The sequence below is a fragment of the Mirounga angustirostris genome, unplaced genomic scaffold, assembly GCF_029215605.1.
Source record: "Mirounga angustirostris isolate CCGP_5_RB_7025 unplaced genomic scaffold, mMirAng1.0.hap1 SCAF_17, whole genome shotgun sequence".
NCBI lineage: Eukaryota > Metazoa > Chordata > Mammalia > Carnivora > Phocidae > Mirounga > Mirounga angustirostris.
The window spans coordinates 2,203,925-2,217,937 of NW_026991725.1; the positions used below are offsets into that span (position 1 = coordinate 2,203,925).

Consider the following 14,013-nt stretch of genomic DNA (forward strand, 5'->3'; position numbering starts at 1 on the left):
TTGTAATACATTTTTAAATAATGGCCTGCTCTGTTTTTTTCCAGGGGTGAGCCCCTCCAGACTCCGAATAGGAGATCAAGAGTTTGATTCATTGCCTGCTTTACTGGAATTCTACAAAATACATTATTTGGACACTACAACATTGATAGAACCAGTTTCCAGATCCAGGCAGGGTAGTGGAGTGATTCTCAGGCAGGAGGAGGCAGAATATGTGCGAGCCCTCTTTGACTTTAATGGGAATGATGAAGAAGATCTTCCCTTTAAGAAAGGAGACATCCTGAGAATCCGGGATAAGCCTGAAGAGCAGTGGTGGAATGCAGAGGACAGCGAAGGCAAGAGGGGGATGATTCCAGTCCCTTACGTCGAGAAGTATAGACCTGCCTCCGCCTCAGTATCGGCTCTGATTGGAGGTAACCAGGAGGGTTCCCACCCACAGCCACTGGGTGGGCCGGAGCCTGGGCCCTATGCCCAACCCAGCGTCAACACTCCGCTCCCTAACCTCCAGAATGGGCCCATTTATGCCAGGGTAATCCAGAAGCGAGTCCCTAATGCCTACGACAAGACAGCCTTGGCTTTGGAGGTACATAATGTGCAAAATGTAGAAAGAAGAGATCTGCTACAGGGTCTCCCTTTCAGACCTCTTAGAGCTTTGTAGGAATGCTGAATACAAACACCAGCATTGTGATGTTGTAGATGTCGAACCATTAAGTACTGATGTTGGCATTTAATGTTAGGTTTTCTCTTTTTTGTAGAAAACCTATTTTGGAATGAGTAAGCTTAAAATTGTATAACTGAATGTTCTGATTGATCTACTAAACATACTTTGACTTCTTTAATAACACCACCTGAATTCACAGGAATTAACCTAAAATATTTTTTTCTCATCTACATTCTATTCTGATTCTTTCTTTCTGCTTATCATTGTCTAAAATAAGGTGGGCTCTGTCAAAGCACTTAAATGGAATTTTCCCATAAAAACAAATGTTTTTACTTTAGGGGGCGTGGGGTTTCTTAAAATTGACTGCTTGTGTTCATAAAGTAAGAATTCAGGAGGAAAAGTAAAGCATAGTACGGGTTAGAAGAGATCCATACCCAAAACTATACACTCCCAAAGAAGAGCAGGTTTCCTTGGTTTTTGTTTGGTGCATTTTATTTATTTATTTATTTTTAAAATTTTTTTTTATTTGAGAGAGAGAGTGAAATAGCACAAGAGGGGGTAGGGTCAGAGGGAGAAGCAGACTCCCCACTGAGCAGGGAGCCTGATGCGGGACTCGATTCCGGAACTCCGGGATCATGACCCGAGCCGAAGGCAGCCGCCCAACAAACTGAGCCACCCAGGTGCCCCTCGTTTGGTGCATTTTACAGGCAGGAAGCCAGCTCTTCCTGAGGAGTAAATTCCTGCCTTTTACTGGTATATAGTTGTCGCTGGTAGCCCATCTCCTCTGGCCAGCCATTGCATTGTATCTATTCCTTTATTCCTCTCTTTGGTATTCACAGCTTTGTCTCTTACCTTCTCCCTCCCTCCCTTTCTGAGTTATACAGACCTAGTGGTTCAGTGTAAAAGCTTGTACAAAAGTGGCATGCTATCTCATCTTTCAGAACCTACTGATAGAACTTGAATGTAAGTAAGCAGCTAACTTTCATAAGTACAGGCTGAAGTTACGTGAGCACAGACTAGCAGAGAAGGGGCAAAAGTGCATTTTTATAAACTGAAATCTCTAAATGCTGTTTCCTTTGGGTCTTGTTCATATACTGGGAGTAAGAGCTGCCTTCTGCCTGAGTAGAAGTGTTAGCCTACAGAATAAACTAGGATTTATTTGAACCAGTTTCTGATATTACTGGATTTGAAATTTTTCTTTTAAATTCTGGATAGTGGATGCATAGAGGGCTAGCTGAGTCTTAGAGGTTTGACTGAAAAATGTATTTTTATTTTTATTTATTTATTTTTAAGATTTTATTTGTCTGACAGCACAAGCAGGGGGAGCGGCAGGCAGAGTGAGAGGGAGAAGCATGCTCCCCACTGAGCAGGGAGCCCGATGAGGGGCTTGATCCCAGAACCCTGGGATCATGACCGGAGCCAAAGGCAGATGCTTCACCGCCTGAGCCACCCAGGCGCCCTGAAAAATGTATTTATAAAGTGCTTATTTTTTGAGATCATGTTGTGACTTAAAAGTATCATGTCTCTGCTTTGAGGAGAAATGAAATGTACAGGTCACACCATTTTTTCCCCACTTTGAGTTTGGAGGATAAGGAAAACAGAAGTTTCTCGCCTCATGTTTTCATTTAAGCAGATGATGTCAACATCCAACATGGTGCTCTGCACATGGCAGATGTGACTGGACATTTATTGCAGACCTTGTTAGCCCTGGGCTGGAGTATGAAAAATAGCAGTCATGAAACAAGCCAGTTAACAGCCAGGAAAGAATAGTTATCACATTAATTTTGTTTCCATTTGCATTCCCTCCCTCCCTTTCTTATTTCCTTTTTATTTACTTCTTTATTTTAAAGATTTTATTTATTTGTCAGAGAGCGAGAGAGAGTTGGATGCTTAACCGATGGAGCCACCCAGGCACCCCTCCTTTTTTTTTTTTTTAATGTTTTATTTATTTATTCATGAGAGTCAGAGAGAGAGAGACGCAGAGGCAGAGGGAGAAGCAGGCTCCCCGCCTAGCAGGGAGCCCAATGCGGGACTCAATCCCAGGACCCTGGGATCATGACCTGAGCCAAAGGCAGACGCTTAACCATCTGAGCCACCCAGGCGCCCCCCGCCTTTTTTTTTAAACCCCTCCTTTTTTTTTAATTTATTTTTCTAAGTAGGCTCAATGTGGGGCTTGAACTCATGATCCTGAGATCAAGACCTGAGCTGAGATCAAGAGTTGGACACAACCAACTGAGACACCCAGGTGCCTGTCTTTTTTTTTTTTTTTAAAGATTTTATTTATTTTATTATATTTTTTATTAAAGATTTTATTTATTTGAGAGAGAGATAGCATGAGCAGAGGGAGGGGCAGAGGGAGAGAGACAGGCAGACTGCCTGTTGAGCGGGGAGCCCAACTCGGGGCTTGATCCCAGGACTCCGAGATCATGACCTCAGGCATCCCAAAGATTTTATTTTATTTTTTAAGATTTTATTTATTTGCGGGGCGCCTGGGTGGCTCAGATGGTTGAGCGTCTGCCTTCGGCTCAGGTCATGATCCCAGGGTCCCGGGATCGAGTCCCGCATCGGGCTCCCTGCTCTGCGGGGAGCCTGCTTCTCCCTCTGCCTCTCTCTCTCTCTCTCTCTCTCTCTCTCTCTCTCTCTCTGTCTGTCATGAATAAATAAATAAAATCTTTAAAAAAAAAAGATTTTATTTATTTGCGAGGGAGACAATGAGAGACAGAGAGCATGAGAGGGAGGAGGGTCAGAGGGAGAAGCAGACTCCCTGCTGAGCAGGGAGCCTGATGTGGGACTCGATCCCGGGACCCTGGGATCATGACCTGAGCCGAAGGCAGTCGCTGAACCAACTGAGCCACCCAAAGATTTTATTTTTAAGTGATGACTCCATCCAGTGCGGGGCTTGACTTCAACCCAATCCCAAGACCAAGAGTTATATGCTCTACCAACTGAGCCAGCCAGGTGCCCCTGCATTTTCTTTCTTTTCTCCCTTTCTTTTTTTATTTATTCATGAGAGACAGAGGCAGAGGGAAAAGTAGGCTCCCCGTGGACCAGGGAGCCCAATGCAGGACTCGATCCCAGGACTCTGGGATCATGACCTGAGCCGAAGGCAGATGCTTAACCGACTGAGCTACCCAGCTGCCCTGCATTTTCTTTCTTAAAGAGAATTGTTTTTTAATGATGCCTGCCTCAATTAGAGGCTTTAGTGCTAAAAATGGTTGAGCTACTCTTCCTGCTATGAAACATAAATCTTGTGAAATAAATAAGTAGAAAATAGTTTCAGTAAGTTTTGTTTTTTGGTTAGATACTGGTTTTTTGTTTTTTTGGTTTTTTTTAAAGATTTTATTTATTCATTTGAGATAGAGAGAGCATGAGCAGGGGGAGAGGCAGAGGCAGAGGGAGAAGCAGGCTCCCCGCTGAGCCAGGAGCCCGATGTGGGGCTCGATCCCAGGACCCCGGGATCATGACCTGAGCCGAAGGCAGACGCTTAACCATCTGAGCCACCCAGGCGCCCTAGATACTGGTTTTGAGCCACATATATTGATTGCTGAAGATGGCCTCTTTCAGGTTAGAACATAATAACCTAATGTATTTAAAAACATGGTGTCAGTTTAGCATCATAGAATTTTAGAGAAGGAAAGGACCTCAGATATTTTTATTTATTGTATAAAAATAACTGATGTTTAGACATGTTGGATTGTTCAGACTATTTGGAGGTAGAGATAGAATGAACCCTGATCTACTGTGGTACTTTTTCTACCATACCCAATTCAATCTGTGATTCTTCTTGTTTTATAACCGTGCTGTTGCCCTCCTCAGGATAGGTTTTGTGTAGTCTCACTGACAGCATGTCCTCAGTTGTACTGTATGCAAGGACAGTTGTGCCGTCAGTACGGTAGCTAAGTTGTTTACAGTTCTACTTTCCCATCTCTGGGTTTTTTTTTTTTTTTTTTTTTTTTTTTTTTTTTTAATATTTTATTTATTTATTTGAGAGAGAGAGTGAGAGAGAGAAAGAGCACAAGACGGGGGAGCAGAAGAGGGAGAAGCAGGCTCCCCGCCGAGCAGGGAGCCCGATGTGGGACTCGATCCTGGGACTCCAGGATCATGACCTGAGCCGAAGGCAGTCGCTTAACCAACTGAGCCACCCAGGCGCCCCCATCTCTGGGTTTTTATAAGAGCTGATGCCTTGTCCCTGTTGAGGTGAGGCTGGGAGATAAGAGTAGGAGGGTCTGGTGTTCTGACCTTAGCATTCTCGTTAAACAAAACCATTCATTGCTATATATGACCCACTGTAAATCGAGATCTGTAGACTAGTTAGGTACATTTTAGTGGAATTTTACACTTAACTTGATAAATTAGAATCATTGCATTTTACAATTGGGCAGGGCCCTAGAGATACCGTGTTAGACCAGCAGTCTTCAGACTGCTTCTCAGTGTCCCTAGGGAGAGGGGGAAGCCAAGGGTGCAAGGCCCTGGGTTCCCTCTCTTGCTTCAACCAAGCAACTTTGTTTTTAACTGTGTTACATACTCGGATCTCTCTAAGATTTTCTTTCTTTTTTTTTTTAAAGATTTTATTTATTTATTTGACAGAGAGAGACAGCGAGAGAAGAGAACACAGGCAGGGGGAGTGGGAGAGGGAGAAGCAGGCCTCTCGCGGAGCAGGGAGCCCGATGTGGGGCTCGATCCCAGGACCCTGGGATCATGACCAGTGCCAAAGGCAGACGCTTAATGACTGAGCCACCCAGGCGCCCCTCTCTAAGATTTTCTTTGAGAAAAGGATTTCTTTTTTTTTTTTTTTTTTTTTTTTTATTTATTTGATAGAGAGAGAGATAGCGAGAGCAGGAACACAAGCAGGGGGAGTGGGAGAAGGAGAAGCAGGCTCCCCGCCGAGCAGGGAGCCCGACGTGGGACTCGATCCCAGGACTCTGGGATCATGACCTGAGCCGAAGGCAGACGCTTAACGACTGAGCCACCCAGGCGCCCGAGAAAAGGATTTCTGTACTTAAATCTGAAAAACGGGTTTCAAGAACCACCTGCCCTCACCTTAAAGATGAAATTTTGCTGCATTGGTACATTTGCTATAACAACAGTTCCCCAGTAGAAAATAATTAATTATTAGATATTTCCTCTTTTCCTACCCACCAGATTTCTGTAGTAGGGATGCAGGCTGTAGAAAGTAGGGATTGATCCTAGCTAATCAGAGTAGGGGTATTCCTCTGCCCACTATAGTTCTGTGGGTCAGTCATTCATATCCGGGGGAGTATAACTAAATCAGATACCATCTGTTCCATTCCGGAGCCCCCAAGATTTTAAACATGAAGATACGCCAAATGTTTTGAAGAAGAGATACTGGAAATAACACTAGAATAGTGCAGAGGCACCTTTCATTTTTTGTTTGATGGCACCTTGCAGCTGGAATAGGATGAATCTTGTGCATTGCAGGTGTCAAATTTTTTCAATGCCTCTGTAGACTGTCCAGAACAATCACATTACTTTTATTTATTTATTTATTTATTTTAAAGATTTTATTTATTTATTTGACAGAGAAAGAGCACAAGCAGGGGAGTGGCAGGCAGAGGCAGAGGGAGAAGCAGGCTCCCCACAGAGCAGAGGGAGCCTGATGTGGGACTCGATCCAGGACCCTGGGATCATGACCTGAGCTGAAGGCAGTCGCTTAACCAACTGAGCCACCCAGGCGCCCAATCACATTACTTTTAAATGTACTAATAGCATAATTTACGTTCTCTGATTCAACCTGGCATTTTGCCTTTGATAGACGATAAGACTTTAGAATCGTCAAGGAGCTTCTCGTGTTCTTAGGCTTGAACCTGTTCCTCGGCACAGAAGGGTGAGGTAAAGTGCTTTAGGTCCCTGATTATCTGCATTAGTGGCTGCAACAACTCTGTATCTCCTCATGTGGAAATCTGTAAAACCTAAGTTGGTAAGGCCTTTTGACCTATGCGTAGGAATTTGGAGTAAAGACCCCAATTTTCCCTTTGTTAGAAAAAAAAATGAGATTGGAAAGTATAAGAACACGAGTGAGTGGCAAGCTCTTGCTCTGTCAATTTGTCTTTTTCTGGAATTGTAGCAATGGATTTCTGTATTGTTCATTGAGACAGGTATCTGCCTTTCCTCTCCTTTCTGTCCTTCTTGGACATTAGCTTTATTTCAGCTCATAGAATCTCAGTTGGAAAGGACTTCAGAAGTAAACTGATCTAGCCTCTCAGACATTAAAGGCAGGCCTTCTGGTATCTTCACAGATGATTTCTAAGCATTTGTTTGGATATCTCTACTTTTGGAGAACCTGCTGTCAACACAGGAGTATAGTCCAGAGGTTCCAAACTTTCTTGGTTCATAACACCTTTAGTGTCAGTAATATTTCACCGTGTCCCAGGCCAAAAGAAATAGTTAACAGTTGGCATCGATTAGATAGATAGGTTCAAACAAATTAAATATTTATATCCTAATAACTTAGTACCCACTTGAAAAAAAACATAATGGAAAGAAAACAGTATTTTAATTTTAAATAACTGTAATTACTGTTAAGTAATAAGACCTGTACATCTGTTAGACACCATACAGTTTCTCAAACCTCGGGATTATATTGAACACTGCTACCCTGATTTCTTGTTACACACTAATTTCAAATTTAATTAATTTCATGAGGTACTTGTTTTTTATCTTAGCAACTGCCAAAACCCAGCTTTGCAAAGAGGTGACATCTTTGAAAGGAATGTAATGCAGTCTCATGGAGAAATTGTCAATTGCCTTGAGCTAGTAGTTCACATGGCATAATATATGTCAAGTATTGCTGTTTCCCTCAAAATTGTATTTCATGGCATCTTCTGAATTTGCTACAATGCCTCTGACACCATACAGTTTGGGAGCCTTGGGTCAAGTTCATTGTGTTAGTTTTTAGAAAATTCTTTTTGTTTAGCTAGAAAGGTGCCTAGTATATGTAGTTACCTCCGCAACTTGCACCAAGGGGATCGGGAACTTAGTTTTAGGCATTATCAGCTGTTGAGCTACAGAAGATCTTTTCTTATTTGGACTAGAACTAGGGTGAGACCTGTTTTCCAGGATTTGTTAGGATGCTTTTTCTCTTCACCTGGAAGCCTACCAGTTAAATCTCAAAGACCTGCCATGTTCTATCAATACAGCCCATGACCATTTCAGTCTGTCTCTGAGGCAAGTAAATCATTGAAGCTGAATTGTTCTCATTTGTTTCCATTGATTTGAAAGACTGTAGATGCACCCTAAATATTACTTGTTCCTTAGATAAGGGATCCACAAACTTTTTCAGTAAAGGACTTTACAGGCCATACGGTTTCTGTCACAACCACTCAACTGTCATTGCAGCAAAACAGCCTTAGACAAAACAACAAATGAGCTTGTTGTGTTCTAGTAGAACTGTTTACAAAAACAGACAGCAAGCTGGATTTGGCTCATGGGCCATAGTTTGCTGACCCTTGTTTTAGATTGCTGTCATTTTCTTTTTCTTTTTTTTTTTTTAAAGATTTATTTATTTGAGAGAGCGAGAATGAGAGAGTACATGAGAGGGGGGAGGGTCAGAGGGAGAAGCAGGCTCCTCGCTGAGCAGGGAGCCCGATATGGGACTCGATCCCGGGACTCCAGGATCATGACCTGAGCTGAAGGCAGCTGCCCAACCATCTGAGCCACCCAGGCGCCCAACTGCTGTCATTTTCTTTTCTTTTCTTTTTTTTTAATTTTTTTCAACATTTTTTTTAAAGATTTTTTTTTTTTTTAATTTATTTATTAGAGAGAGAGTGAGAGAGAGAGCGCAAGAGGGGGTAGGGTTAGAGGGAGAAGCAGACTCCCAGCCGAGCAGGGAGCCCGATGTGGGACTCGATCCCGGGACTCCGGGATCATGACCTGAGCCGAAGGCAGTCGCTTAACCAACTGAGCCACCCAGGCGCCCCGATTGCTGTCATTTTCTTAACTTTTATTCTCCTTCAGCCAAATCTTGAAATATTTACTAAATATGTTCTTGGTGTGTTTGAACATGTTTGAGGATAAGGCCTCTGTATTCCATCTCTCTATGTGCTTTTCCCTGGCTCTATTTATATGAATTTGTGTGTGTTTCCTGTCCTGAGGTCACTGGAATCCTGCAGCAAGTCAGGATCAAAGGAACACTGGCAACTGTTAGATAGTAGGGACAGAAACTAGAAAAGTAGTCACCTGGGGTTACACCAGCAAAGGAGTCAGACAGATCCCTGATGTCTCCTGTTTAACGACTAGCAAAAATTAATGCTGTCTGGGTTCCAGTTTTGTTCTCAGCTATCATGGGAACTTACTGGTGAATATCAGTTGAGTAATCTTTTGTTCCTGAACCAACTGTAGATTTGACTACCTGTGTACCAAGATTGTGATTTACCTTGGGAACTACACAGAGCTAGGGAAGAAACCAGTTTTCATCAAGTTCCCTAAGAGTGAAAAAACTGAAGTACCACATTCAGTCCTCTTTATAGATGATGCCATGATTGATTTGCAGACTTGCTCCGAAGGATGTGATACAGGATCAGGAAGCTGAGAAACTGACTGGACAATATAACAGTACCTCAGTGAAAGAATTCTCACTGTCTCTTCTTTACAAGGTGGTAGTGAGGTCTGCCTCATAAAAAGAAAGGTTAACTGCCTTGAGCTTCAAATACTATATAACGTCTTTCTTGTTCATTGGTAGCGAATTAGGATTTTTTCCATCTATGACTTGAATTTTGAAATCAGTAGTGTTAGAACTACAGTTACTACTACACTCACTGCAGTATGTTTGCTTGTATCTTAAGATTATAGCATTTGGGGGGCAAGTATTCCGTTTTGCTTTCTTCATCTTTGAAATAGTTTGCCAGGCTTCAAACCCATATTATGTCCCCCTTCACCCACCCTGGCCTGGCCTTGGGAATTCTGCGTTACTGAGTTGTTGCCTACCAGGAGGAGGAGCGTAAATCCTCACGTTGTTTGACTTGGAGAAAGAACTGCACTGAGTGTAGCACGGTGTTTTCAGACTGCCCTGTCCCCTCCTGCACTTCCCCAACCTGCACCCGCCAAGCTTGACAGCCATCTATTCTTCAAACTGTGGAAGCACTTGGGTCTCATGTGATCTAAGGATAGTCATGTTGCCTTTGGGATTTGTCTTTTCTTGACCCCAGGAGTCCCCATGTGTTTTTGACTATTTCAGGAGAAAGACTCCATAAGATACAAAGGGTTATTTAATTTTTTTTTTTTAAGATTTTATTTATTCATTTGAGACACAGAGATACAGAGAGAGAGTGAGAGCGTGACCAGGGGTAGAGGCAGAGGGAGAGGGAGAAGCAGGCTCCCTGCCGAGCCAGGAGCCCAACGTGGGGCTTGATCCCAGGACCCCGGGACCACAACCCGAGCCGAAGGCAGACACTTAACCATCTGAGCCACCCAGGCGCCCAAAGGGTTATTTAATTTTAATAAGGTCTTTCTCACAGTATTTGTACTTTAAGGCCACTTTGGATAGGTTAATTAGCTCAATTGACTGCTTCCAACTTTTTTATCCATTTAAAAATCAGAACCATTAAAAAAAAAAAAGAATCGTTTTGGAGTTGTGGCATAGCCTTTGTTTTCACCCCCTGATATTTGGGCCTCTCTGCCAAGAACCTAATCAACTGTAAAAAAAAAAAGATTTTGGATTTCAGAATATGGTGTGGTTTTCTGAGCCTCTGTAGGGTAGAACCAAGAGACTGTGTACATTAGAGATGGCTCTGATGTCCAAAGGTCTAATCTGTACATAATCACCCCCCTCCCTGCCAATGACATCTTGCAATGTAGGAACCCCTATTGTTTCTCCCTTTGAACTCTGAAAGAAGAAAAGTCTGAAGGCAGATCAGAGGTTCCGTCCTGCTTGTGAAGAAGCCTGGTGTAGTTCTGTGGTACTGATAACAGCAAGAGGTTGGTCTAGTCCACATTTCAACCTACCCTTCACTTCTTAGAGCTCTGTAGGATGCAATTTGAGATCGCACTTTAAATGCTTAATAATAGGGTGCCTGGGTGGCTCAGTCGTTAAGCGTCTGTCTTCGGCTCAGGTCAGGATCCCAGGGTCCTGGGATCGGGCCCCACATCGGGCTCCCCGCTCAGCGGGAAGCCTGCTTCTCCCTCTCCCACTCCCCCTGCTTGTGTTCATTCTCTCACTGTGTCTCTCTCTATCAAATAAATAAATAAGGGCGCCTGGGTGGCTCAGTCGTTAAGTGTCTGCTTTCGGCTCGGGTCATGATCCCAGGATCCTGGGATCGAGCCCCACATTGGGCTCCCTGCTCTGTGGGAAGCCTGCTTCTCCCTCTCCCATTTCCCCTGCTTGTGTTCATTCTCTCACTGTCTCTCTCTCAAATAAATAAAATCTTTTTTAAAAAAATAAATAGGGACGCCTGGGTGGCTCAGTCGTTAAGCGTCTGCCTTCATCTCAGATCGTCATCCCAGGGTCCTGGGATTGAGCCCTGCGTTGGGCTCCCTGCTCGGCAGGAAGCCTGCTTCTCCCTCTCCCACTCCCCCTGCTTGTGTTCCTTCTCTCGCTGTGTCTCTCTCTGTCAAATAAATAAAAATCTTCTTTTTAAAAAAAATAAATAAAAATCTTTAAAATAAATAAATGCTTAAGAATAAAAACAATATAGCATTGAGAGAAAAGAGAAGTGTTTAAACCTATACCCAGTTTTGCTATCAAGTAGAATGGTGGGGTTAAGGATATATCCTGAAGAACCATCTTTTTTTTTTTTTTTTAAAGATTGGTTTATTATATAGAGCGTGCACATGTGCATGCGTGTGAGCAGGGGGAGGAGCAGGGGAGAGGGAGAGAGAATCTCTAGTAGACTCCTCGCTGAGCGTGGAGCCCAACGTGGGGCTCAATCCCATGACCCGGAGATCACGACCTGATCTGAAATCAAGAGTTGGACACTTGGGGCGCCTGGGTGGCTCAGTTGGTTAAGTGGCTGCCTTAGGCTCAGGTCATGATCCTGGGGTCCTGGGATCGAGCCCCACATCTGGCTCCCTGCTCAGCGGAGAGCCTGTTTCTCCCTCTCCCTCTGCCTGCCACTCTGCCTACTTGTGCTCTCTGTCAAATAAATAAAATCTTTAAAAAAAAAAAAAAAGAGTTGGACACTTAACCAACTGAGCCACCCAGGTGCCCCCTAAAGAACCATCTTCTAAAAAACACCTAGGGGGAGCCTGGGCAGCTCCGTCGTTAAGAGTCTGCCTTCAGCTCAGGTCATGATCCCAGGGTCCTGGGATGGAGCCCCGCATCTGGCTCCCTGCTCAGCGGGAGGCCTGCTTCTCCCTCTCCCACTCCCCCTGCTTGTGTTCCTGCTCTCGCTGTGTCTCTCTCTGTCAAATAAATAAAATCTTCAAAAAATAAAAAACACCTAGGAAATCTGGGTAAAATAAATTCTTCTTTTCATCTTTTCAAAAAGTTTTTAAAGATTATTTATTTATTTATTCAAGAGAGAGCAAGAGGGAGAAGCAGACTCCCTGCTGAGCAGGGAGCCCATTGGGCTGGATCCTAGGACCCTGGCATCATGACCTGAGCCCAAAGCAGATGCTTACCCAACTGAGCCACCCAGGTGCCCCATCTTTTTTTTTTTTTTTTTTTTTAAAGATTTTATTTATTCATTTGACAGAAAGAGACACAGCGAGAGAAGGAACACAAGCAGGGGGAGTGGGAGAGGGAGAAGCAGGCTTCCTGCTGAGCAGGGAGCCCGATGCGGGGCTCGATCCCAGGACTCTGGGATCACGACCTGAGCCGAAGGCAGACGCTTAACAACTGAGCCACCCAGGCGCCCCCCCCCCCCATCTTTTCATTAGATATGAAATCAATCATTTGGTAAAAAGTACTGATGCTGAGTATACAACTTGGAGTTTACGTGTATATGCACTTATGGGATAACCACCCAGATGAAAATATAAAACATTTCCAGCACTCCAGAATGTTCCCTCATGTACCTTTTTTGTGTTTTTAATCTCAGTAAAATGATGAATTTAGATATGATAGCTGTTAGGGGTGTTAGCTGGGATGTTGTCAAAGTAGCTTCCCCCCGACCCCCAGCCTCAAAGAAGCTCTACACCCAATGTGGGGCTTGAACTCACTACCCCATCAAGAGTCACATGCTGTACTGACTGAAGCAGTCAGGTGCCCTGTCAAGCCAGCTTCTTAAATTGGCCCCTTTGTCCCCATCTGGGAGGGAACCTAACATGAGTGGCAATTTAGATTTTTGACATGAGTACATGAGCATACACATCCCCCAACCATTTTTCTCTTTCTTAAGGTTAGGAACTTCTATTATTCTGGGTCCAGCTTTCAGAATAGCACTTAGCATGATGTGTTTTTTAACAGAAAGTATAGGGGCGCCTGGGTGGTGTAGTTGGTTAAGTCTGTGACTCCTGGTTTCAGCTCTGGTCATGGTCTCAGCCTTCTGAGATCCAGCTTCCTGCTCCGTGCTCAGCGAGGAGTCTGCCTCAGATTCTCTCCCTCTGCCCCTCCCTTTTGGGAGCGCTCTCTCTCTCTCTCAGATAAATATATAAAAATATAAATATTAACATAAATAAATCTTTTTAAACAAAATACAAATAAATACTAAAATGGGGAAAAGAAGTACTGCACTTGATATAATTGACCTTAACGTAGCAAGGGGCTTAGCAGCATGGTGACATTAATTCCAGTGGGGTGGGGGGTGGGGGGGACAGTCAAGGATAGTTGACAGGTCGGAAACAAGGAAAATTCACTACAGAGTAGTCAGATGTTATCAAGTGGATGTTGTTCCTGATGCAGTACTGCAAGAGTTTAAAAAAAGGAGCAGGTAAGATAAAGTCAGAACTCATGGGGTGCCTGGCTGGCCCGGTAAGTTGGTAGAGCATGATGACACTTGAGCTTGGGGTTGTGAGTTTGAGCCCCACGTTGGGCGTAGAGTTTACTTAAAAAATGAAGTCTGAGAACTAGAATTGGGGGTATAAGAACAACCTTCAGATTGTTTTTACTAGCTAGGAAATTTTCACTTTGAGGTCCTGGTCTTTCTTTCCCCAGAAGACTAGGAAGATCTTGACTTGTCATGGTTGACTTGCTTGGGTGTCAGGAACTTCGAATTAGAAGATTGCTGATAACAAAGAACGCTGGTGCTTAGTAGCCTGTAGGGACTGGATGTGCTTGCAAGGATGGGTATGCAGTATCATCCCTTTCTTCTCCCCTTACCCTGTCAGCCTTAATCTTCCCAACATCAGCAGACTGAGCTGCTGCCTTTTCTCACTCTTGTATCTTCCCTTTTATGTCAGATATTCTCTAGTTTCTGTCTTCCTTTTCTCAGCATCCTATGACCCCCACAATCTTTGGCCTC

General features: G+C 43.8%; 1 protein-coding gene across 14 annotated transcripts in view; it reads left to right on the top strand.

Moving 5' to 3' along the window:
* Positions 1–14,013, top strand: part of CRK (CRK proto-oncogene, adaptor protein) — a 61,995-nt gene that overhangs the window by 10,657 nt on the left and 37,325 nt on the right. For 13 of the 14 annotated variants that reach the window (XM_064582063.1, XM_064582067.1, XM_064582058.1 and 10 more), the window contains exon 2: positions 45–580. In XM_064582063.1, coding sequence (XP_064438133.1) covers positions 45–580 — 536 coding nt within the window. The remainder of the gene's footprint in view (positions 1–44; positions 581–14,013) is intronic. The other variant, XM_045889592.3, reaches the window with a different exon arrangement.